Consider the following 25217-nt stretch of genomic DNA (forward strand, 5'->3'; position numbering starts at 1 on the left):
ACAACCCCCATCCCCCCACAGTAACACCCAGCCCCATCTAGAGCCTTCCAGCATTTCAAAACATGTTTTTCAGTCCCATACTTTCATTGTGTGAGCATAAACTTTATTTTTTACTGTTGGGACATGGAAGGTTTTGGAAGAATTTATCAGGCCCTGGTCTCAAAAAAGATTGAGAATCGCTAATCTAGACAAGGGGTCTCCAAATTGTCTAAGAAAAGGGCCGGTTTACTGACTTCAGACTTTAGAAGGCCGGATTGTGGCCAGTGGTAGTAGAAAATGCCTCAGACTTGGTGGTTAGCGGGGGTAAAATAATTACCTAACGCCTGTGGACAACAGGAGGTATTGGTACTAATCAGTGGGAAGAATAATCTCGATAGTTAGTGTCAGTGGGAGGAATTGTGCCCCATCATTGGTATCAGCAGGAGGAATAGTGCCCCATCTATGGCGTCAGTGGAAGGAATAGTGTCCCATCTATGGCATCCATGGAAGGAATAGTGTCCCACCTATAGTGTAGGTGGAAGGAATAGTGTTCCATCTATGGCGTCAGTGGAAGGAATAGTGTCCCATCTATGGCATCCATGGAAGGAATAGTGTCCCACCTATAGCGTAGGTGGAAGGAATAGTGTCCCACCTATGGCATCGGTGGAAGCAATAGTGTCCCATCTATGGCCTCGGTGCAAGGAATAGTGTCCCATCTATGGCCTCGGTGCAAGGAATAGTGTCCCATCTATGGCCTTGGTGCAAGGAATAGTGTCCCATCTATGGCCTTGGTGCAAGAAATAGTGTCCCATCTATGGCATCGGTGGAAGGAATAGTGTCCCATCTATGGTGTCGGTGGAAGGAATAGTATCCCATCCATGGCGTTGTGAAAGGAATAATACCCCATCTATGGTGTTACTGGAAGGAATAGTGCTCCATTTATGGTGTCAGCGGAAGGAATAGTGCCCCATCTATGGTGTCAGTGAAATTAATAGTGCTCCATCTTTGGTGTCAGTGGCAAGAATAGTGCCTCATTGCTGGTGTCAGTTGGAGGAATAGCGCCTTTAAGGGCTGGATAAAGGCAAGCAAAGGGCCACAGTTTGGAGACCACTAATCTATATTGAGCAGTGGTGTTGTGCTTCAATTCTCATTCATAATCTAGGCAGAATGGGGACCTACACAAAGTACCAGCTTTGGCCCCTCTATCCCTTCAATTGATCTTGAAAAGGATTGCAAAAGCACAAAGAAGCCGCCATTTAGACTCCAACTGCCCATTAGTACATCCTCCTATGTTGAGTAGCAAACAGGCTTACAGCTTTCACCAATTGGCTACCTGGTTTACTGCAGGAGCATGATGGTTGTAGCTGGGCCCCATGGAAATGTACTGTGCCCCTGGCTCCTACCTAGGTTGCCTTGTTGGTGATCCAGTTCTGACAGACAGTGAGAGGCCAGCTGGACCAGGACCGCTTTAAAGACATCAAATGATGATCTACCAACTCAGCATTCTCAACCTGTCTATGCAACACCAGCAGACAAAGCCAGCCTTGGCTTATTTAGGTGAGTAGCAACTGGGTTGGGAATCTTCTTCAATTGATATTCTTTCTCACAACATTCCAATGTTTCTGCAACACACGTCCCCCAGCTCTCCCCATAAACACAGTTGCCTAATAAGACAATTTGTATTTCAAGAATGACTGGATTTCTAAGTTGCCTAAAGTTTGTTGGATCATGCTGCATGTCCAACTGTCTATGGTGGCCTAAAAACAACATTGTCACTTGGATAAAGAACGCCCCGCCATGAGAAACCTATAAAAAGAGAAGCTAAATGATTACCTCTACCATGGGAGGTGACTGAAAACTTTTGCAGAGCATAGCCACTATTGCACACTTTAAAGTGGGTTGGATAGTATGCCTTACTGGGCTGTGGTTCCTGTACTTCTCTATGCAATGCAAGCTAATCATGGCTGGTGGGAGACTCCAGAGAGGTGCTATGCAAATATCCATATGCCTTCATAGGTGGATTTGAATCTTGGAGGAGTGGGCGTTCCTAGGCAGACTGCGTACGCATGCAAACTGCCCTAGGTAATGCCCACATATGATGTTGAGTCTTGATGATTAAACAAGCTGAAATCCAATAAATTAAAGGATGGACATTCATTTAGCCAGAAAATGAGGCGGGCTCTGTCTGATTTGCTGCAGCTTCTAATGCACATTGTGAGAAGCTCGCAGTGTGCAGTGAAATCAGAGTAAACAATTTCTTTACATGAGACGAGCCTTTACAACTGTGCAAGACAGAAGGGAAGGCCAGAGGTGAACCAAATGCAGTTAGAAGACTAAACAGGTGAAAGCTGATTAGTTAACTGAACTGTACATTTTCTTGCAAACCAGCTCCCAATTTTGCCTTTTCCTTGTGGGGAGTAAAATTTAGAGTTTTCACTTGGGTCATTATATCAAATTGCATTGGAGTTAAGTACAGGATAATTTGGCCAAAATGTTCCTAAAGATGAAATTGTTAATTTTATGGCAAATTCTATTTCACTGTGAAATAACACATCTTGCCTTCATGGAATATAGTCTGCATTTGAATGCAATGCACATGGCCGCAATATCAGCCAAATGAAGGCTTAATTTCCCTCATTCAGGGTGAAAAAAATTAACAAAAGGACTGCATCAAATATTCTTTATATACAATATTTTTTATTATAATAGCACACCAGCACCATTATTTCAAAGGGTTAAAGAATAACTTTTTGCTTGTAGGGAAGGCCCCAATAGCTTCATTTTCCGATGGCTGTAGATGGTTTTTCAAGCCAATATCTCTTCTTTCACCTTGGACGTGTTGGCAAATTACCTCAGCCAGAGACAGGCCGCTGACCACTGCTCCTTCAATGGATGGACTTACCAGCCAGTCTCCACATATTCCCACATTGTTACTCGCCTGGAAGACACAGTCCTCACCCTGTAACACATTAAGGGGGTTAGCCGCACCCCACAGCTGCACTTTGGTAAAGCAGGGAGTCAACATTTTTCGATCAACGCCAGTCACTTTTGCAAATCCGTTCAAAAGCAAATGAGTGACCTCTTTTTCTTTGGAAGGTGGTATAAACTCTTGAGGAACTTTATGGTTGGCCCCAAAAGCCTTCGTACTAATGACAGTCCAACATTCCATCTCATTTTCTGTGTACTTAGATGTGTTATTTCCAATCCATGATACGTCTGGATGTTCCACAAATGCCCCATCATAGCTCAACGCAACCTTTTTTGTTAAAGCAAATAACAAAACCCAGAGGGAGCAAAGCTGCATGATGTGAGTCTGCGGTGATAGAACAGGTCCAAACTTAACCTTGAGAAGGTTGTGGATTTGTGGCGCCCCTGAGTTCTCCATAAGCTTTGCAGCACACTTTCCGTTATGGGCCACCACCAGATAGTCAAACCATCTGTCATCTACTTGCCACTTTTTATTAAGTGGATCCCAGTGAACACTGCTGACCCACTTGTGTCCTTCAACCCGAACAAGACTTGACAGACATTCAGGAACTGCCTGCATTCCCCTCGTTCCAATAAACGCCTGCATATTCTTGATTTCTTCTGGCTGTTTCCCCATCTTGAGATGGACAATTTTGCTAGGCCATAATTTTACTGCCTTCTTGTTGTGCAAAAAGGACACAATTTTGGCAAATCTCTGGTCACTCACAGTGAAGAACTGGACAGCATGGTCAAATATGTGGAGTTTTCCATTAATGTTGATGTACCGGCTGCTACATCTGCCTCCAGGGCCATGTTTTCCAGTGTCAAAAACCACTGAGTTAGTGATTCCCAACTGTGATAATCTAGCTGCACAGACCAAGCCTGAAATCCCACCACCAACAATGGCCACCGATATCTCTTTTCCACTCATTTGATCACAAAGGACACCTGTAAAAAAAAAAAAAAAAAAAAACAGGCAATAATCTAGGTTTGTCATACATGTATTTTATTGGGTTTTATGTGATAGACCAAACCATACAAAGTGGCTCATAATTGTGAAGTGGAAGAAAAATGATAAATGATTTTCAAACATTTTTACAAATAAATATCTGAAAAGTGTGGCGTGCATTTGTATTCAGCCCCCTTTACTCTGATACCCCTAACTAAAATCTAATGGAACAAATTGCCTTCAGAAGTCATCTAATTAGTAAACAATGTCTACCTGTGTGTAATTCAATCTTAGTATAAATACAGCTGTTCTGTGAAGCCCTCAAAGGTTTGTTAGAGAACCTTAGTGAACAAACAGCATCATTAAGTCCAAGGAACACACCAGACAGGTCAGGGATAAAGTTGTGGAGAAGTTTAAAGCAGGGTTAGCTTATAAAAATATATCCCAAGCTTTGAACACCTCAGGGAGCACTGTTCAATCCATAATCCGAAAATGGAAAGAGTATAGCACAACTGCAAACCTACCAAGACATGGCCGTCCACCTAAACTGACCGGCCGGGCAAGGAGAGCATTAATCAGAGAAGCAACCAAGAGGTCCATGGTAACTCTGGAGAAGCTACAGAGATCCACGGCTCAGGTGGGAGAATCTGTCCACAGGACAACTATTAGTTGTGCACTCCACAAATCTGGCCTTTATGGAAGAGTGGCAAGAAGAAAGCCATTGTTGAAAGAAAGCTATAAGAAGCCCCCTTTGCAGTTTGCGAGAAGCCACGTGGGGGACACAGCAAACATGTGGAAGAAGGTGCTCTGGTCAGATGAGACCAAAATGTAACTTTTTGGCCTAAAAGCAAAACATGGTGGAAAACTAACACTGCACCCTGAACACACCTTCCCCACTGTGAAACATGGTGGTGGGAGCATCAAGTTGTGGGGATGCTTTTCTTCAGCAGGGACAGGGAAGCTGGTCAGAGTTGATGGGAAGACGGATGGAGTCAAATACAGGGAAATTTTAGAAGAAAACATGTTAGAGTCTGCAAAAGACTTGAGACTGGGGCAGAGGTTCACCTTCCAGCAGCACAACGACCCTAAACATACAGCCAGAGCTACAATGGAATGGTTTAGATCAAAGCATATTCATGGGTTAGAATGGCACAGTCAAAGTCCAGACTTAAATCCAATTGAGAATCTGTGGCGAGACATGAAAATTGCTGTTCATGAATGCTCGCCATCCAATCTGACAGAGCTTTAACTATTTTGCAGAGAAGAATGGGCAAAAATTTCACTCTCTCGATGCGCAAAGCCAGTAGAGACATTCCCAAAAAGATTTGCAGCTGTAATTGCAGTGATTCTACAAAGTATTGACTCCGGGGGGCTGAATACAAATGCACGCCACACTTTTCACATATTTATTTGTAAAAAAAGTTTGAAAACCATTTATCATTTTCCTTTCGCTTCACAATTATGTGCGACTTTGTGTTGGTCTATAACGTAAAATTCAAATAAAATACATTTATGTTTCTGGTTGTAACATGACAAAATGTGGAAAATTTCAAGGTGTGTGAATACTTTTTCAAGGCACTGTAATTCCAGGAATTTACAGAAATGTAGCTTTAAATTGCCTACACAAAGTATAATTAATTGTGGATAATTGTTTTTCTTGTTATAAGGCCTAAACCCAGACATGTTATCGATGAGCCATTGCATAGAAATCTTTCAACAGGAGTTTTCATCAGCAGCCTGTGCCGAAACAAAGGAAACAAGATGGGATATTAAAGGGGTTGTAAAGGTATAAATTTTTTCACCTTAATGCATTCTATGCATTAAGGTGAAAAAACTTTTGACAATAACGCCGTCCCCAGCCCCCTCGTTTTACTTACCTGACACCTCGAAACTCAGCCGCTCGCTCCCGACCTCCATTTCGCCGCTCAGCCTGGTCGCTGATTTGCTATAGTGGATGGGTTGAAAGCAGCGCAGCCATTGGTTCGCGCTGCTGTCAATCACATCCAATGACACGGCGCGCCGGGGGGCGGGGCCGAGTGATACAGCGAGCGGCTATAGCCGCCGGCTGTATCACGGGAGCGCGCCCGCAATAACTAACCACCATGCGAGGGAGCTCGCATTAAGGTGGTTAGTTCTTGTGGGGAGGAGCTGAAACAGCCGCCGAGGGACCCCAGAAGAGGATGTTCGGGGCCACTCTGTGCAGAATGAGCTGCACAGTGAAGGTAAGTATAACATGTTTGTTATTTAAAAAAAAAAAAAAAAATTACCTTTACAACCCCTTTAAATTCGACCTAAAGTCGGAAACTGATTTTGGGTTTACCTGCCCCCTCTGGTCTATATTCAGTAAAAGTAGATAAAGAGAATCCAAAAACCTTCCTGTGGCCACACGTCCACTAATTCCCAGAGGCGTCCAGCCTAAAGCAGTGGCCAAGACTCTTTGGCTGTTTAATAGAGGTGCTGTAGATAATAAATACCTCTGCCTCTCACATAAACTTAGGATGGGTGCAGTAGAAAATCATTGGACCTCTTGGCCCCAGAAAGAGATTAGTATAGGTCACGGTAAGTATTTGGGTGCTTTTTTTTTTTTTTTTTTTTTTTTTTAGCTTTTACTCAATATAAACTAGTCAGATTTTGGTTTTGTGTCCACTTTAATGCTATAATCAAAATACAAACAAGTGGCCACTGTCCCCACCCATAACTGGTCTTTGCAGCAAGGAACACAGAAAGGGCGACTTATGTCAAACAAAATTTCCAAGCTCAACTTACCAACCAGCCCGCGACCAACCAAACTGACCTGTCTAACAATATGCATTAAAAAAAGGGGTTGCCTTGACGGGGCCTGTAGCTTACGCGCATGTATTTACACATGTGTGCAGACTAAACCCTTTGTTTTTAACGAATACTGTTAAGACAAGTCAATTTGGTTGGTCGCAGGCTGGTTGGTAAGTTGAGCTTGGAAATTTCTTTGGTTTTGTTTGACACTTTAATATGCAAGAACTATTGAAATAACATTCAGGTCTTAGGGAACACCTACTAATAGATACTGTACATTTACAGCTCACAAGGCATTAGCGAGAACATTAGGTTGTAGATCTATGAATAGAATAGAAGAATGGATTTGGCATCCTTAATGTTTTCGGAAGTTAGGGATGCTCTATCCCAAAATATATTTGTAGTAATAAATAATAGCCAGAAAAGAAAACCAGGTAGCAAAAACAGTAGTGCTCCCAAACATTGTTGGTCACTGGAAAAAATGACCCCTTTCATTGGATAGGTGCCCCTCTACACTGGTGGTCAGTGAAGAGCTCCTGTACACTAGTGGTCAGTGAGGAGAATGCTCCTTATGTTGGTGGTCAGAGGGAAGAATGCTCCTTACATTGATGGTCAGTGAAAAAATTGACCCTTTACATTGATTGTCATTATATAGGTGTCCCAAAACACTGGTGATCAAAGGGAAAAATGTTCCTTACATTGGTGGTCAGTGGAAAAAATCACCCCTTACATTGATGGTCCTTGGACAGGTGCCCCCTTACACTGGTGGTCACCGAACAGGTCTAGTACAATGTTGGTCAGTGGGAAGAATGCTCTTTATATTGGTGGTCATTGGGCCTCTTACAAACAGCTGAAAAGAACTTTGGTGTCAACGGTAGCTTATCCAAGGAGGAGCAACAATTGCTCATTGCTTCAGAAAACACCTAGCAAATTCTGGAGGAAACCTAGGGTTTCACGCAAGCTTGGTTGAGAAAGGTTGCTATACCACTATTCATAATATCAGATCTGTTATATAGGAACTCTTCAAAAAAGCCAAGACTATAAAATTGTGATAATTTCATTGGTTAGTTCTTACAGGAATGGGAAAACACTGACAAGTGAACTGAAATATTGACAATACAGGTAATGTACAAGGTGGAAAAAAAAAGACTGCAATGTATTAATGTAATGTTAGCTTGGTGTACCATCTAACAACCACTGCACGCTGGTTCCCGGAAACTGGTGTAGATTGCAAAACAGCCTCACCAACTGCCACGCCGGATATATTCTGCAAGCTGGTCTGCCTGTGCCCCATAACCTTCTATCTGTGCCGGAAAATTCTACCCTAGCTCAAGGAAGTCTGGGGTTTGTGGGTGGATGTAGAACAGACATATGGATGAATTAGGCTTTGTGAGGTATTTTGTTGGACAGTAATGAAAGTTTATTCAGCTAATGATGCAAGAAAAGGGGACTAGACACAGAAATGAACCTTATAAAGCCTAAGCTCAGTTGGAAAATTATGTCAAATACCGGAAAAGAGCAATGACATCATCACACTATATATTCATTGGGAGCCTCTACACATATTTCGGTGTAGGTAAGGCTTCTAATCATCCCTGATTACAAAGGGATCATCACAAGATGCCCATGTATGAAAAGGGTATCAATGGGTGCTGCCATTGTTGACTTTTTTCAAGGTCTGGGTTCCAGAGCTACTTTGTGAGCCGTCGACCTGGATTAAGCCTTCAGCCAGACTAATATAAGTGTTTCTGTACCTGATACTGTAAGTATGTATTTAGTCACTTAGTGGTAAAAGCCCACTTGAACTTTCAGTTCAAACCAACTAAAAACATTCCAGGTGCATAAAAGGTCCACAAAACCTTCCACTTGGTTTTCTTTAGAAAGCAACCACAGCTGTGTGGAAAAGCCTTTCACCTGTGGGCTGCTTGGTGGGGATTTCCCTGGCCATTGGGATTGTGGCCTGTTATTATGCGACAGCCTCCCGCATGTTAAACATTATACACGATTTTAGTGCTTGGTAGTAATGTCACATGACAGCAAGTCGCCAGCCCAACGATCTGTGGTTAAGGAATTCAGGCTAAAACTGCAAGAAGCTGTCATGTGATAGCAGGCTGCTGGCTAAACCAGCTGTGGCCGGGGGAATTAGGGCCGAACCTACGGGAAGCAGGCCGTGAGAGCAGGCCACCAGCCCAATGGCCAAATCCCCACCCCGCATCCGCGAATAACAAAGAAGGAGACGCTGGTGACTTCATTGACCCAATATGGGCACATGGCCATTTTTGGACAATGTCATAGACATTGGGTCAGTGATGTCACCCACTTCTCCTCGTTTGTCCTATGCAGCTGTGGGGCAGGAAATTCTCTGGTCAGCCTGGGAATTAGGGCCAAATCTGCAGGAAGCAGGTCATGATATCAAGCCACCAGCCCAATGGCCTGGGATTTCATCACCCTGCAGCCACATGTAATAAAGAAAGGGATGCTGGTGACAAACATCATTGACTTAAAATGGTCAACCGGCCATATTTGGGCTATGATATTCTCCAGATATGGCCATGTGGTCATATTAGGTCAATGATGTCACCAGTATGCCCATCCCTTTGTTACATGAGACTGCAGGGCGGGATGCTGGTATCATCATTGACCCAATATGACCAAATATTACCGTGTGGACTTATTAGGTCATTAATGTCACCAGCATCCCTGTCCCTTTGATATGTGAGACTGGGGGGTGGGGATACTGGTGACATCATTGACCCAATATGGCCACATGACCATATTTGGACAATATCATTGACCAAATATGGTCATGTGGCCACATTAGATCAATGATGTCACCAGCATCCCTGTCCCATTGCTATGTGAAGCTGCGGGGCAGGGATGCTGGTTACATCATTGACCCAATATGGCAACATAGCCATATTTGGACAGTGTCATTGACTAAATATGGCCATGTGGCCATATTAGGTCAATGATGTCACCAGCATCCCCTTCTTTGTTACATGTGGCCGTGGTTGGGGAATTCCTTGGCCATTAGGCCTGCAGCCTGCTATAAGGTGACAGCTTCCCGCAAGTTTGTCCTGATCCTTAGCTCATCCTTAGTGCCCTAGTGATTGGGTCTACATATGCTTTAACAGTTTTGGACCTGCAAAGAAATGCTGGGTGAGTATGAGGAGTTGTCATTACCTCCTCCTGCACAGGAATCGTTTTAGGACGCCTTAGATGTAGGTAAAAAGGAGGAACATCAGGGAACACAACCTGATGACATCACTACGTCAGTCATTCCGGGGTTCTGGTTGCACTCGTTATGTTCCTGTCTCCGCATATCAAAACGGTGTAACTAGTACCATTGACCAAAAGGCATGGAATGCGCCCAACGTACAAGGACAAAATGCTAATTAGCGGTCCTGATTTCTCAATCCTCGCAGACACCCGGCTCTAAAATAGCTTGCGGAGAAGAAAAAGGAAAAGTGCTGTCTCAGTGTATTACTAGCCAGCCAAATATTGGTTATATTTGCCTTGCCTTGCCTTGCTTGTTACCACTAAGCTGGCAAAACAGCCTTGTTCTGGCCAAGGCCTTGAAAGGGAACGTGACCGTCCATAGACAGGCAGCTACTTAATACAACCGCCGCTATTCATGTTTTTTTATGAGTGCGTTCGCTTGGAGAAATTAAATACGCTTGCAATTACAGCCTGCGAGGCTGACAGCGTTTACCCAGACACGCCAACCCGACGGGGCTAATAATATCTCCAACCTTTTAATATTATTTTATGTCCAGAAGACGAAGCTGATGGGAATGTTTTATTTTTCAGAAATAACATACCCAGAAAAAACAAACTGGGGGAGGCCTGCAGGGAGACGAGGATATTTAAAGCACAGAGAACGGTCCGGGCGAAAAGCTGGTAAAGCCCAACACTGGACTCAGCCCCTCCATCCCCCAATCAACCCTCCTCCATGCCTAAAGGCCCCCCATTATTGTATTTTTTTACATTAATATATTTTTTTCCCCCATAGTCTTCACACAGGTGAAATGATTTTTGATCAGGTATTTATATAGCGCAGGCAATTTACATATTGTACATTCACAATTGTCTCTGCCTTCAAGGAGCTTAAAGTGGTTCTAAAGCCTTAAGGTTTGTCCCCTTAACCAGATGCCGACCGCCCCATGCACTTATACTGCGCCAAAGCAGCCGCTCAGGGCAGAACGTGGCTTAGAATGCACGTGATTCTGCATTCGGTCTGGGGCGCACACGCGGGCCGCCGGCGACCCGCTCCCGCTGTGACTGGACACAACTGGAGCCAATCAGCGGGACCAGCCGATGGTTCGGGAGACAGGCAGAACGGCGATCTGCCTATGTAAACAAGGCAGATCACCGTTCTGTGACAAAGGAAAGGCTGTGATCCTGTGTTTCTGCTAAGCAGGATCACCGCTCTCTGCCTTCCCACAGTACAAGCACCTCCCCCACAGTTAGCAAGCACTCCCTAGGAACACATTTATCCCTTTGATCGCCACTGATATTAACCCCTTCCCTGTCAGTGTCATTAGAACAGTAACTGCATATTTTAAGCACTGATCACTGTATTAGTGTCGTTGGTCCCCAAAAAGTGTCAAAAGTATCAGTTGGGTGTTCGATTTTTCTGCCGCAATATCGCAGTCCCACTATAAGTAGCTGATCGCCACCATTACTAGCAAAAATAAATAAATAAATAAAAAAATCCAAAAATATATCCCATAGTTTGTTGACGCTATAACTTTTGCGCAATATGCGCTTATTGGGATTTTACCAAAAATATGCAGCAGAATACATATTGGCCTAAGTTGATCAAGAAATTTGATTTTTTTTTTTACATTTTGTTATTGGATTTGTTTTATAGCATAAAGTAAAAAATATTGTTGTTTTTTTCAAAATTGTTTTTTTGTTTGTTGCGCATAAAATATAAGATCTGTAAGATATCGGGGTGATTCAGCTCAAGTGGTGTATGCGATTTGAAGAAACACGTGTCAGTCCAGACTGCATTTTCACCATTAATGCATCATGGTTATTCAGCCTCCTGGCTTACTTACTGATGACACTGACTGCTTCAGGCCTCACGCCTAGGCCATAGGTCTGTTCCTCAGACCTGTATGCTTGGGTCAAGCTCTCTCCTAGCTTACCCAGGGTTCAAACTGCCACCTGCATTCTCTCTAAAGAAAGAGGGTGTCCCCCCAACACTCACACACAGACAGACTTGTGTCTATAGGGCGGAGTCCTCCTGACTCCTTAGCGAGACTTCCTGTCTCCTTGGGTGGAGCTGTCTCCAAGTGGGAGCCCTGAGCTCTATCTCTGGGATTTTTATGAACCCAGCCCACAGGTGTGCAATCAGCATGCCTCTGTTTAAAAGAACCAGGGTGAAAGTACTAATCCACACCGTGAAATGGGGTCGCCTCTCCACAAACCCCCCCTCCCCCCCATTTCGCACCGGAGGGAGAAATATACCACCCTTCACTCTGGCACCTCTGTGCCTACTAACACCTCCAGTGGTCCAAACCTTTCTGACCACCTTCCTAAAGGGGCACTCCACCCACCCCTTTTCCCAGGTGTGCTTCCATGAGCACCTCTTTCTAATCTTTGGGGTCCTAAGTTTCTTTTCACCTACCCCAGGCCTACTCTCCCAGGACTGTAGGGGGCCTACTTCTACACCAACTGTCAGGGACTGACCTCCATCCAGCACTCTCGGTTTTTCAGGTTTGCTAATACCTGTGTGGTTACTCTTGGCAACCAACTTCTCAAAAACGCACAATTTAGAATTGTCAATACCACCAGGAACACCTGTCCCATCGCTTGCTTGACAGTGTCTGAGGAAGGACCACACACAGGGAAGCAGTTACTCTCTATCGGACCATCCCACAGTTTCACATCGCCCCTTGTTGTACAACACTCCATCAGCGACTGTTCTTGCAACAAGCATTTTTCAACACATTTTTTCACACCGGTCTCTTTTACACTCATGATTTCCGGCATTGGAGGATCTGGACCAGCACCATCTGTGCCCGCATCCTCCACCAATTGTAAGAAATCGGGGTGATTCAGCTCAAGTGGTGTATGCGATTTGCATGGCAGCCCACTTTTATTTAACCCCTTCCCAACAAGCCGCCGTTGTACTGTGGCAGGTTGGCTCCCCTGGGCGAAACGACATTACCTTACGTCGCTTCGCCTTTTGACCACTAGGGGGCACACGGCCCCGGCTCGCCGCCGGAGCCAATGCGAGTGTCCGGCAGGCGCGATAATACACCTTATTGCAGGAGTATACCAGGAAGTGATTGTATTCATAAATTGCTCAAAGCCCTTAATAACCAGGTGCATCATGATCCGGTATTGATCTCATTCCTTTGGTCACGATAGGGGTGTTATCCCCATTATCTTCATACAGGACATTGTCTTTGGCCACCCATTAGGAATAATTTTGAACTCTTTTCTCTACAATTCTGGAGTAATGGTTTTTCTGGTGCATAAATTTTGTTTTTCACCTATCCTTTTTTTCACCATCAGCAGTTATTGACTCTATCGGGGTTCCCCTTTATCACAGTCAGCCTACTCTCAAGGCTCAGTATCTTTCCCCTTCCCTTCCTTCCCCGCTCCCCTTATTCCTTTCCTATCCTTTTCATTCCATGGAGCTCGAGCCTTCCAGGGACCCCTGTATGGATGCCCATGCCTTATCATCCACCAGTGGCGTTGCTAGGGGGTGACTTTTGGGGCTTTAGCCCCAAATCTGGGGCCCATAGCCCCAGGTCTCTGCAGGGGTCCCCAAAGGGAGGGGAGGGTCTCTGGGGACCCTGATGTAAGTGGGGGGCTCTCTTGGGACCTTGATGCAAGGGGGAGGCTCTCTGGGGACCCTGATTTAAGGAGTTTTCTCTGGGAACCCTGATGTAAGTGGGGGGCTCTCTGGGGACACCGATGCAAGGGGGAGGCTCTCTGGGGACTCTGATGTAAGGAGGAGGCTCTCTGGGGACTCTGATGTAAGGAGGAGGCTCTCTGGGGACTCTAATGTAAGGAGGAGGCTCTCTGGGGACTCTGATGTAAGGAGGGGGCTCTCTGGGGACCCTGATGTAAGGGGGACTCTCTGGGGACCTTGATGTAAGTGGGGGGCCCTCTGGGGATATACACACATGTATATTACTGTATATACATGTGTATGCCCACCCAAGCGTATGACTTTCTTTACTACGCTGCTATGGGCTCTAGTCCCAGATCTTTTGTAGACCTAGCAACGCCCCTGTCATCCACACATATTTGTGTTTAATTCCATACAACATTGTCGTGGCACGCTCATCCATATATAGATCCTTGGCGTCCGGACGATTGTTTATTTGTATTTTATTGTTGTGTGTCTTGTCCCTGTCCTGTGCTGTTTGTGGCCACACCCAGATATGATTTGATTCTGGTATTTCTGGTTGTTTGTCAAGTTTTCAGTATCCCCATTATGATCTCCCATTCGAGGAGTTTTATAACGATTTTTACCTATTAATAAATTTCTAATTATTTACTATTTTCCTATACATTGTATGCTGTGTCACTTATTTGGTCCTCTGGTTCCTTTCGGCCTTGATAAGGACAACCCGGTCTCTTTATATATATATATATATATATATATATATATATAGTGGGCCAGCGCCACTGCCCATGGACAAGGGGTGGGCAAGAGGGACGGCTGCCCTGGGCACTGTGGTACCATTTGAGGTTGGTAGAGGGGAGGGGGGGGGTTGGGGGTTGCCGCAGGAAGGTTGGTGGAAGGGGGGGGGGGGAGATTTGTGTTGGAAGGGAGAATTTGGAGGGTGGCAGGGGATAAGAATTGTCTTCGGAGGGAAAATTTGGGAAATTTGGGGGGGTGCTAGGAGTGGTGATTTAAAGGGATTTGCAATGGGAAAGGGGGGATGGGGAAGAGGATTTGTGCTAGGAGGGGGGAATTGGGGGGGTTGTGCTAGAAGAGGTGATATGGAAGAGGGGGGGAGTGAATTTGTGCTAAAAGGACCCCTCCTTTAATTTGTGCTAGTAGGGATGATTGGGGAGGGGTTTTGTGCTGGGGGGGGGATTTCTGCTGGGGGGATGGGAGGGCAAAGATTTATACTGGAGGGGGGGGATTTCACCTGGGGGGGGCAGATTTGTACTAGAAGGAGGGGGAATTTATGTTTAGGGGGAAAAACTGGTGCTCAATTTTTTTGAGGGGGGGTGGATTTTTGCTAACACATAATGCAAATACATCTTTGGGGAGGGCCACGTTGACCTGTTTGCCCTGGGCTCTAGATGACATTGTCCCAGCACTGCCGCTGCCACAGGAATCAGACCATTGGTTGGTGTTGTCATCTGCATGAAGGAAGCTTCCGGGTGAGAGGGTATTCCTCCGCATTTTTTTCTCAAGGTTAAACCCACCTTTTAGACCATGATTAAAGGGTAAGTTCACTTTTTCATGAAAAATGAAAAGGTAAAACAAACTCCAAATATCCTGGTCACCCTTCTAGGCCCTTATTGCACTTAACGCCCGTGATGCCCATACCCAGTATCGTGACAGGGATGTCCATCACCCAGGGCGAGGGTGTAGAATAGCGTCCCCCTCCCCCACTATTAATACATGGCATACAATGGGTGCGTCCATTTTTGCCCCCTTTGCTTCACTGCGCCCAGGGCAACTGTTCCTCGTGCCCACCCCCTGTCCTGCAAAAAAATTGTAAAAGCAAGATCCATTTTCTAAATAACATTCTGAAAATAGAACCTGTTATTAAAGTAGAACTACTGGTGAGAATGTTTTTTTTTTTTTTTAGGGGGGGGGGGGTGTTGCAAACAAACCCCTCCAGGTCCTTACCTGCAAAAGGAGCCTCCAGCCTGGGCTGTCACAGCTCCCCTGGCGGCTTCCATGTTCCAAATCTTCAGCCTCATGATTGGCTGCCAGAAAAGATGCGATGGTGAATTTTGATTTGCTAAAAGCAAAAGTGGGAGGGTTCGGGGTGCAGTGCTCTGCGCCCCGAGGACAATGTCAAATAAGCCAGGTAGAGGCTCAGGCTTTAATCATGTGCTTGTTAAAAAGTGATGGAGCTAATTAGGCAGCTATTAGTCCTGCGCCCCGCACAGTGGAACGATTTATTTTTAAATAAATTATAATATGACTAACATTTTTTAACTTTAAGATGTTAAAAAATGTTAGTCATATTATCATTTATTTTAAAATAAATTATTCTATGCACTTAGGTGGGGGCGACACCCCTGTGCCCCTTATGTATCGGCCGGCACTGGTTAGAACCTCTGTAAAACTTATTTTTTGCCACCTGTATCCCATTAGGGAGATTTCCCATCGCTTCCTGTCCCATAACCAAAACAGGAAGTGAGAGGAAATCCCTGCAAATTAAGGGAATCCCTTGGGGCCCCCCCAGGTCACCACATCTAGTGTCCCCATTGGGAGATTTCCCCTCTATTACTCTTCTGAGGACAACCCAAAATTTGAGATTTTCTTTTACTTTCAATGATAATGGTAAACAAACAAACAGAGAGGATGAATCTCCCTAACGGGGGTACAGAGAGCAATAAAAACTGACAGGGGTTCTAATCCCTCTCTGCTCTATCCAAAACTAAAAAAAAAAAAAGTTTGGCCACCTGGGTCCCATTGGGGAGATTTCCCTTCACTTCCTGTCCTATAGCCAAAACCGGAAGTTACTTTTCTGGGGACAACCCAAACTTTAAGATTTTCTTTTACTTTCAATGACAATGGTAAACAGGACAATTAGGGCCCTTTCACACTGCTCTGCAGCAATATTACCAAGTTTTTGCTGTGTTTGATATGCGTTTCTGGTACATTTTTGGGTTGCCTGCATCTGTGAAAAATGACTCAAAAACACACTAAAAATGCAAATTGTGGTGCATTTTTACTGCGATTTTACTGCGATTTCCATGGGGAAGCTGCGTTTTTTTATGCGTTTTTTAACACCTCACCAAAGATGCAGCATTCAGGACTTTTTTTAAGACGCACCGCACCCACAGCGCAGTGGTGTGGAAAGTCCCATAGGGTTTTTTTTTTAATTTTTCTTGGAAAGTTAAAACGCAGGAAAAAAACGTATTGGTGTGAAAGGGGCCTTAGAGAGAAAGAATTAATGGGGGGCACAGACAGCAATAAAAACTGACAGGGGTTCTAATTCCTCTGCACTCTCTCCAAAACAAAAAAAAAGTAAAAAAAGTAAAAAAAAAAAAAAATAACAAACATGTCATACTTACCTCTTCTGTGCAAGGGTTTTGCACAGAACAGTCCCGATCCCCCTCTTCTGGAGTCCCCCCCGGTGGCGCTCCTGATCCTCCTCTTCGGCATGTACCCCAACGGAGAGCCGCATTCCATGGGGACACCCTTGCGGGCGCGCTCCCGAGTCCTGCTGCGTCCATTGACACAGACAGCAGGACTCGGCCCCGCCCCCCCGTGTCACTGGATTTGATTGACAGCAGCGGGAGCCAATGGCTCGTGCTGCTATCAATCTGTCCAATGAGGATCCGAGACAAAACAGGGGCTGGAGCTGCTGTGCTTGTCCCCGTAACGATCGGGTTCAGGTAAGTAAAAGGGGGGCTGCTGCAGCACAAAGGTTTTTCGCCTTAAGGGCCTGTACACACACGATCTAAAAATCGGAAGACAGATCGTCTGTTTTTTTTTTTTTGCATGCTAGTCCCATATCGAAAATGGAGAGGTTACTAAAGTCACGAAAATTCACAAAGTCACTAAAAGAATATGTCACTTACTCTGTCGTACGACAGAATAAAATAATCAGAAGTGATGTCATTTGTTGTAGTGTATGTGTATTATTGTATTTTCCGACAACAACTGTACTGCTCAGGTATCATACGAGAAAAATTTTCGCGTTTGTACGATCGGATAATATCCAATGAACTGTCGTGTTTGGCTCTTGAAAGCTCTGTACTAACGATCCAATTATCATACGATCGATTTGAAAACGGTATTTTTTTTGTCCGATTTTCGAATTGTGTGTACATAGAATGCATTGAGGTCAAAAACCTTGAGGGTCTACCACTAGGATTACCACATCATCCCTTTAATCCAGGACACACATTAATTACACAGGTTCTGTGGCTGATTAAGGTGGTAATTAAACTCACTTGGTGCCTTATCTGCATTAAATCAGTCTCAGAACCTGTGTAATTAATATGTGTCCTGGACTAATGGGATGATGTGGCAATCCTATCTACCACCCTTTTAAGCCCTTGTTCACATTGGAGTGACTTGTCGTGCGATTTGACAGGTCAAATCCCATGACAAGTCACACGATTTTGCCTGCAATTGCACTGTTCAGACCGGTGCAACGTCGACTTTGCGGTGCCGCGCTGATTTGAAAAAGTAGTTTCTGCACTACTTTTGGCAATTTTGGGTGTTACTTGAATAGACACTATGGTTGCCACCTCATCCCTTTAAAGCCGAACACATATTAATTACACAGGTTCTGTGGCTGATTAAGGTGGTAATTAAACTCACTTGGTGCCTTATCTGGATTTAGTTAGCCTCAGAACCCGTGTAATTCAAAGGTGTTCGGGTTTAAAGGGATGAGGTGGCAACTTAGACACCTGTGCATGAAGCTACACAGATGTCTTCCAAGTTGCATCCCAAATCGCACTGACATGTGGCTTTGAAATTGTGCAATTTCAGATGAAGTCACACCAGTGGCGTTGCTAGGGGGTGGCTTTTGGGGCTATAGCCCCGAATCTGGGGCCCATAGCCCAGAGTCTCTGCAGGGGTCCCCAAGGGGAGGGGAGGCTCTCTGGGGACCCTTATGTAAGTGAGGGGCTCTCTGGGGACCTGATGTAAGTGGGGGGCTCCCTGAGGACCCTGATGTAATGAGGAGGCTCTCTGGGGACCCTGATGCAAGGGGGGCTCTTTGGGGACCCTGATGCAAGGGGGGCTCTCTGGGGACCCTGATGTAATGAGGAGGCTCTCTTGGGACCCTGATGTAAGTGGGGGCTCTCTTGGGACCCTGATGTAAGTGGGGGCTCTCTTGGGACCCTGATGTAAGTGGAGGGCTCTCTGGGGACCCTGATGCAAGGGGGAGGCTCTCTGGGGACCCTGATGCAAGGGGGAGGCTCTCTGGGGACCCTGATGCAAGGGGGAGGCTCTCTGGGGACTCTGATGTAAGGAGGTGGCTCTCTGGGGACTCTGATGTAAGGAGGTGGCTCTCTGGGGACCCTGATGTAATGGGGAGGCTCTCTGGGGACCCTGGTATAAGGAGGAGGCTCTCTGGGGACCCTAGAGTTGCCACCTCATCCCTTTAAACCTGAACACATATTAATTACACAGGTTCTGTGGCCGATTAAGGTGGTAATTAATCTCACTTGATGACTTATCTACATTAAATTAGCCTCAGAACTTGTGTAATTCATATGTGTTCGGGTTTAAAGGGATGAGGTAGCAACCCTAGGGGACCCTGATGTAAGTGGGGGGCTCTCTGGGGGCCCTGATGTAAGGGGGAGGCTGTCTGGGGATATATACACACACGTATATTACTGTATATACACGTGTATGCCCGTCCAAGCGTGCTCTAGCCCCAGATCTTTTGTAGACCTAGCAATGCCCCTGAGTCGCACGATTTCAAAGCAGCAGTGAATGTGAACGAGGGCTTATCAGTGGTCCGGATTGCCTTGCAGAAGTAGATCCACCTCTCTGGAAGACAATGTAGCACTGGGGTGGATCTACTAAAACTGGAGCGTGCAAAATCTGGTGCAGCTGTGTATGGTAGCCAATCAGCTTCTAACTTCATCTTGTTCAATTAAGATTAGACGATAAGAACTGGAAGCTGATTGGTTTCTAGGCAGAGCTGCACCAGATTTTGCGCTCTCCATTTTTAGTAAATCAACCCCTTTTGTTTCTCTTTTTATGTCCCCAGTAGCAAAAAATATAACAATTCTGAAATTAGAGAAGTTTTTTGCCAGGTCCCCATTGTGTGCCCCTCTACACCCCCCCACACTGAGCGCATAACACAGAGCAATAACGTTTTTAGATTAATACTTCACATGAAGAGATCTTACCGAGATTGCTGGTTGTGTAAGTTCAGGACTCAGGACAATCCCAGACTGCAATACTTCCTGTTCCACAGCTGATCGTCTCCCAGCATCCCTCGCTGCAGGGGAACGACGCTCTACACTGCAACGTATGCAAGGCAATGAGTGGGTGTGATCCCCTGCAGACCTGCCCTAAACTGGCCCTACTATGTGTATGTGTGAATGTGAGTTAGGGACCTTATATTATAAGCTTCTTGAAGCGCTGCATAAATTGATGGTGCTATATAAAGACCTGAAATATATAAAAATAAGTACATTTCTTTCATACAGCCTGCATGCTAAACCATCACTATCTGTGTATGGGCAGCTTTAAGCCAGCCATAGATGGTTCAAATCTTGGCTGGTTCAGCAGGGACCGGCCGAGATTTGAACCATGTATGCATACCTCCCAACTTTTTGAGATGGGAATGAGGGACACCTATCAGCAAAAGTAGGCAGGCATAGGACACACCCATTGCCACGCCCCCTTAAAGTAGAATTGTGCAAAAAAACAAGATTGGTTAAACCCACAAGTGCTTTTTTTTTTACCACAACTATTCCTTTATATTGGCTTTTGGAATTTACAAATGCAACAATTTAGAAATCAGATGAAAGGTTTAGCACTGGAAAATACTTTTTGATAGATAAAAAGTGCATTTTATATACATCTATATAGATCAGACCAAAATGAGGGACAAATGAGGAGGAATGAGGGACAGAGGGACATTGCTCCAAACCAGGGACAGTCCCTCGAAATCAGGGACAGTTGGGAGCTATGATGTATGGTCAGGCTGCATTCACCCAAGTTGATCGATCAATCAGCTTGGGTACAACCAGCCTGTCGGATATTTTACAGGGGAATATTGCTAGTCGCTAGCAGCAGGGTCCATCGCCGCCTCCCCTATCCATGCGTCCGGCCCCTTTCAGGACACCGGCGCATGAATTCCAATGCGGAGGGGCTGTTTTTTTTTTTCCGAAGCACCAATTAGAGCCAGAGGCTTTAATACAAGGCAGGCTCGGGTCGCAGAGAGTGCGCTCCAAGCCCACCCAGGTGTGTTACAACCGCGAATCAATATTCGCGGTTGTAACACTGATCCTCTTCCCGGCCAATCAGGAAGCGGGTTTTGACACCGGTCAGCCAATTGTCTGAAAGGACAGGCGATCCTATTGGACACCTAGGAGGAGAAGGAGGGAGGAGCCTCTCGGCGGAAGCCGCCGTGATGCAGAGAGGGCACAGGAACCGCTGCCCGCCGCCCATAGGAGCTGGCAACTCGCCCATAGGTGCCCGCAACCCGGCCGCGCCCCACCGCCCATAGAAGCCCGCCCGCCTGCAACGAATGGGGTAAGTGCCGGGGGAGGGAGGGGTGCTGTTGACCCACCAACCGACCAACCTTGGGGGAGGGTGGTTGTTTGCCGCCCCCCCCCCAAAAAAAAACAAAAAAAAAAACACCAGCCACTGGCTAGCAGTAATCACTGTGTTCTCCTGTCAGGGACAGCTTCTCTTGCCCCCTTGTGGGGAGGGAGCGGGTCCGTGTTGATGGGGGAATCAAGTGACTTTCTTTGGTTGCAGGGAAAAAAATCGCTCCGTTTATGGCCTTGCTTTAGTTTTCTACTTAGAATTAGCTTCTGCAAGTTTTTTTTCTTGGAAAACAATGTGCCCTTGGACCGAGCCGTGGTGTAAATTATACCTTAATGGCCATTTCAACACATTTCGCTTTGATTTTTACCAGCGTTAGGAAAATAACTGTTGAGACATTTTTGAAAACAAGCACATGAATCATTCATTGTATAGCAAAACCTTTCATTGGTAGCAAAAGAAAAAAAAAGAAAAACTTTCAACGGTACAAGTTTGGCTTTTTTTTTTTTTTTTTTTTTACTATGTTCCCCTAGTGGGAGGAAAAAAAAATGATTTAATTTCAATTTGATCAAGGAGTCCTAGAACTGAGGTCTTGAGAGCAGAAAAAGGACACCTGTGTTGTCAACGGCTGGGATGAAATTAGGACGAAGCATTCGATACCCGGCGCTGGAGTCACTGACTTCGGGCCCTTGGGACGGATGTGGGAGGGTAAAAGAGAAGCTTTATTTGTCTAATAGCTCAGCAGAATGCGCTCAGTGTGAGAGCGAAGTATGTGCCCTGGGTGTAATTTTATGCAAAAAAAAAGGGGAGGGTGAGCTTTTTAAAAGTGATCTGTTCGAAAACAGCATGAACACCGGCTACTGTAATATTCCTAATACAGAGCCGGCTTTATCTTTGACGCCGAACAAGAGAGGTCGCGGTCTCAAGACGGATGGTAGCAGCGCTGGAGAAATATGAGGAAGTGCTAGTTTACACGCCGGTTGATGGATTGATGGAGCAGACTACCAGCCACGGTCCTTAATGTAAGCTCACGTTGCCGAGAATGATGTTTACAAACCATTTCGATTTCAAGGCTATTTCTGAGTGAAGTTGGAGAGAGCTTGTAACTTTGGTGACCCAACGGCCCCTTCTGTCATGCCTAATGCGCCCCAATGTACCATTTTTCTTTCATATTTCTTTATTTTTGCAAAAAGAATTACAGCCACACAGAATGTGGCAGAACACACACAACGGGGGGGATTTACTAAAACTGGAGCAGGCAGAATCTGGTGCAGCTCTGCGTGGTAGCCAATCAGCTTCTAACTTGACGAACCTGGAACATCATTGGCCTTCAAGTGGTTGTACAGGGATTAGGGTTGCCACCCGTCCGGGATTTACTTGGGTTTTGAATCACGTGTCCAGGTTTCAGACCGCCTAAAACCCGAACACATTACTGATATTCAGTGGTAATTTCTTTTTTTTTGGGGGGGGGGGGGCCGCAAACAGTAACACCCCAGATCTGGTGCACTTACCCCATCTATGGTGGGCAGTGCTTCTCCCGGGCTTCATCGGCGGCTTCCCTTGCTCGGCGGCGGCAACGGCTTTCCCTTCCCCTGCTCTCCACGGGCATCGCGGCGGCTTCCGCTTCCACCCTCCTCCTCAGCGGCCAATCGGGACTCTTCTCTTTTTCGGCCAATCGGAAAACGGGTCTCAGACCTGCTTCTGATTGGCCAGATTGAGGATCAGTGTTTCAATGGCTGTTGTAACACCTGGGTGGGCTCATAGCGCAATGCGCAATGAGCCCACCCTATTTTGAAGCCTATTAGAGCTTCTAATCAGGTGCTTCAAAAAAACACCCCAGCCACTGTAATTTATTCAAGGGGCCAGACGCATGAATAGGGGGTGGCGGTCGTGGCTAGAGCATGGGGGCGGAGGTCATGGATAGAAGGGGTGGCGTTCGTGGATGGGGGGGCACTCGGTTGCCCCTAATGGACGGGCCGCCACTGTTCAGATCCATAGATGTGTGCCAAGTGTGAGAGCTGCTCCTTCTCCTCCATTCTCTACCCCTTAGTGTCTGCCCGTTCACAGTCCAGGCCCTGGCGTGCTGTGCCTCAGAAAAGGGATGTGTGGGCGGGAAGCTTGAAGCCCAGCAGATACATGGTGGATGAAAGGCGCCAATGCCTGAGCCTCCATCCTCAAGTGAGCTCACCATCCTCTGTCTGTGACTGATGTCTCCCCCCTCTCTCCTGTTTCCAGTCGAGTACACTAAGGTAAGGGGGACTCAGATGTAAGGGGTGCTCTGCAGACTCTGATGTAAGGGGGGCTTTGGGAACCCTGATTTATGGGGAAAGGCTGGGAACTCTGATCTAGGTGGGGGGCTTTGGTAAGCAGAAGCACCCTTCAATCGGAGTTCCCCTTTACACCAGTCTACAGCATTTCCCCATTAATAAAAAAAAAAAATTGCAGTGCACCGCTAAAGTGTTTGGGTTTGGCTTGCAGAAAAGGTGACAACCCTAACTGGTATGATGTCAGGAACCGGCCGAGATTCAAACCATGCATCGGTATGCTGAATGTACCAAGATAATCGATCAACCAGCCTGCCGGATCTTACATGCGATTATCGCTAGTGATGAAAGAAAGCTAGCTAAAGATACCACAAGAAGATATTCATCCAATCTGGCCAGTTGTGGTCAGATCAGAAAGTCTTTGTATATCAACGAGCAGTCTATACAAACATCCCTTGGCAGATTCAAGGGTATGAATCAACCATTCAGGACGCATTTTCACCATCAATCATTGTTTCGTCCCTTAGGCAAGGCTTGTGCCGCAATTGTTTACTAGGGTTGTGTGTAGGCCAAGGATATGTCAGGCCACCAGGATTCACCTATAACTAATAGGTTACTTTTAGGAATTCTGAACTTTACAAGCACATTTGTGGACCACTTACTTGCTTTAGGAAAGGGGACCTTTCAGTAACTTCTCAAGTATGCATAAAAAGTAGTCCTTGACCTCCCATTTTTGTCTAGGCTGAGATGATGCCACCAGTCTGCTGCTGGTAGGATGAAGCATTTCTTCAGTCTCTTGTCCCCCAGTGATCTGCAACATTGTAACCTTGTAGCAAGTCTAGAATCTGCAGTAGGGGCTGATCTGTGTCTGATGTTTGTGAACAAAACCAAGACTGTACAGACGCCAGAATTTACGATTGTTTCATCTTGGAGCCAACAGGAATAGATTGGTGACCCTGGATGATACCTCAACAAGGATGGAACCTTCTTTCCGGAGAGAAAAGCAGATTAAGGCCAGCCATGGGTTGCAGGAAAGAAATTTTCCCCGTTCCCCCATCAACACAGATAGTGCTGACAGGGGAATCCCTCCTACCGAGAAATTGTCGGCTCATGGCGGAAGGTGGGCGGGGGAAGCCGTCCTCGCCAGGAGAAGACAGTGATTATCGCCAGAGGCTTTAGCAGCCACTAGCGATAATCGTAGGGGAATCCAGCAAGCTGGTTGTACCCAAACTGATCGTTCAACTGGGTACATTCTGCTTGCCCATTAACAATACGAATCTTGGCCGGTTCCTGCTCAACCCACCAAGATTCCAACCATGTATGGCCGACCTAAGGCAAAATCAGGGGAAGTACTGTGATCTCTGTTGGGGGTAATAAATACCTGGAAGTGCTACACTTATGCCCTGTACACATGATAGGATTTTCTGACGGAAAATGTGTGATAGGACCTTGTTGTCGGAAATTCTGACCGTGTGTAGGCTCCATCACACATTTTCCATAGGAATTTCCGTCACACAGAATTTGAGATCTGGTTCTCAAATTTTCCGACAACAAAATCCGTTGTCGGAAATTCCGATCGTGTGTACACAATTCTGCCACACAAAGTTCCACGCATGCTCGGAATCAAGCAGAAGAGCAGCACTGGCTATTGAATTCCATTTTTCTCGGCTCGTCGTACGTGTTGTACATCACCGCGTTCTTGACGTTTGGAATTTCCGACCAACTTTGTGTGACCGTGTATATGCAAGACAAGTTTGAGCCAACATCCGTCGGAAAAAAATCCCAACGCTAGGCCATCTTTAAGTATGCGGTCCATATATAGTGCGTGTTAGCCTCGATTGTTGAACAAATAGGTTTGCGCACATATTGCACGTGCCAT

The 25217-nt window shown here is 45.8% G+C and overlaps 1 protein-coding gene across 3 annotated transcripts in view; it reads right to left on the reverse strand.

Moving 5' to 3' along the window:
- LOC141102837 (renalase-like) overlaps window positions 1-25217 on the reverse strand; it is a 91406-nt gene that overhangs the window by 21389 nt on the left and 44800 nt on the right. The window contains exons 1-2 of one of the 3 annotated variants that reach the window (XM_073591867.1): window positions 19706-19822; window positions 2673-3894 (exon numbers count right to left, since the gene is read on the reverse strand). In XM_073591867.1, the coding sequence (XP_073447968.1) occupies window positions 2702-3877 (1176 nt within the window). In that variant the 5' untranslated portion in view covers window positions 3878-3894; window positions 19706-19822 and the 3' untranslated portion in view covers window positions 2673-2701. Of the gene's footprint in view, window positions 1-2672; window positions 3895-19705; window positions 19825-25217 lie in introns of those variants that run through there. The other 2 variants (XR_012235210.1, XM_073591866.1) reach the window with 2 other exon arrangements.

The sequence above is a fragment of the Aquarana catesbeiana genome, linkage group LG07 (genome assembly GCF_042186555.1).
Source record: "Aquarana catesbeiana isolate 2022-GZ linkage group LG07, ASM4218655v1, whole genome shotgun sequence".
NCBI classification, from domain to species: domain Eukaryota; kingdom Metazoa; phylum Chordata; class Amphibia; order Anura; family Ranidae; genus Aquarana; species Aquarana catesbeiana.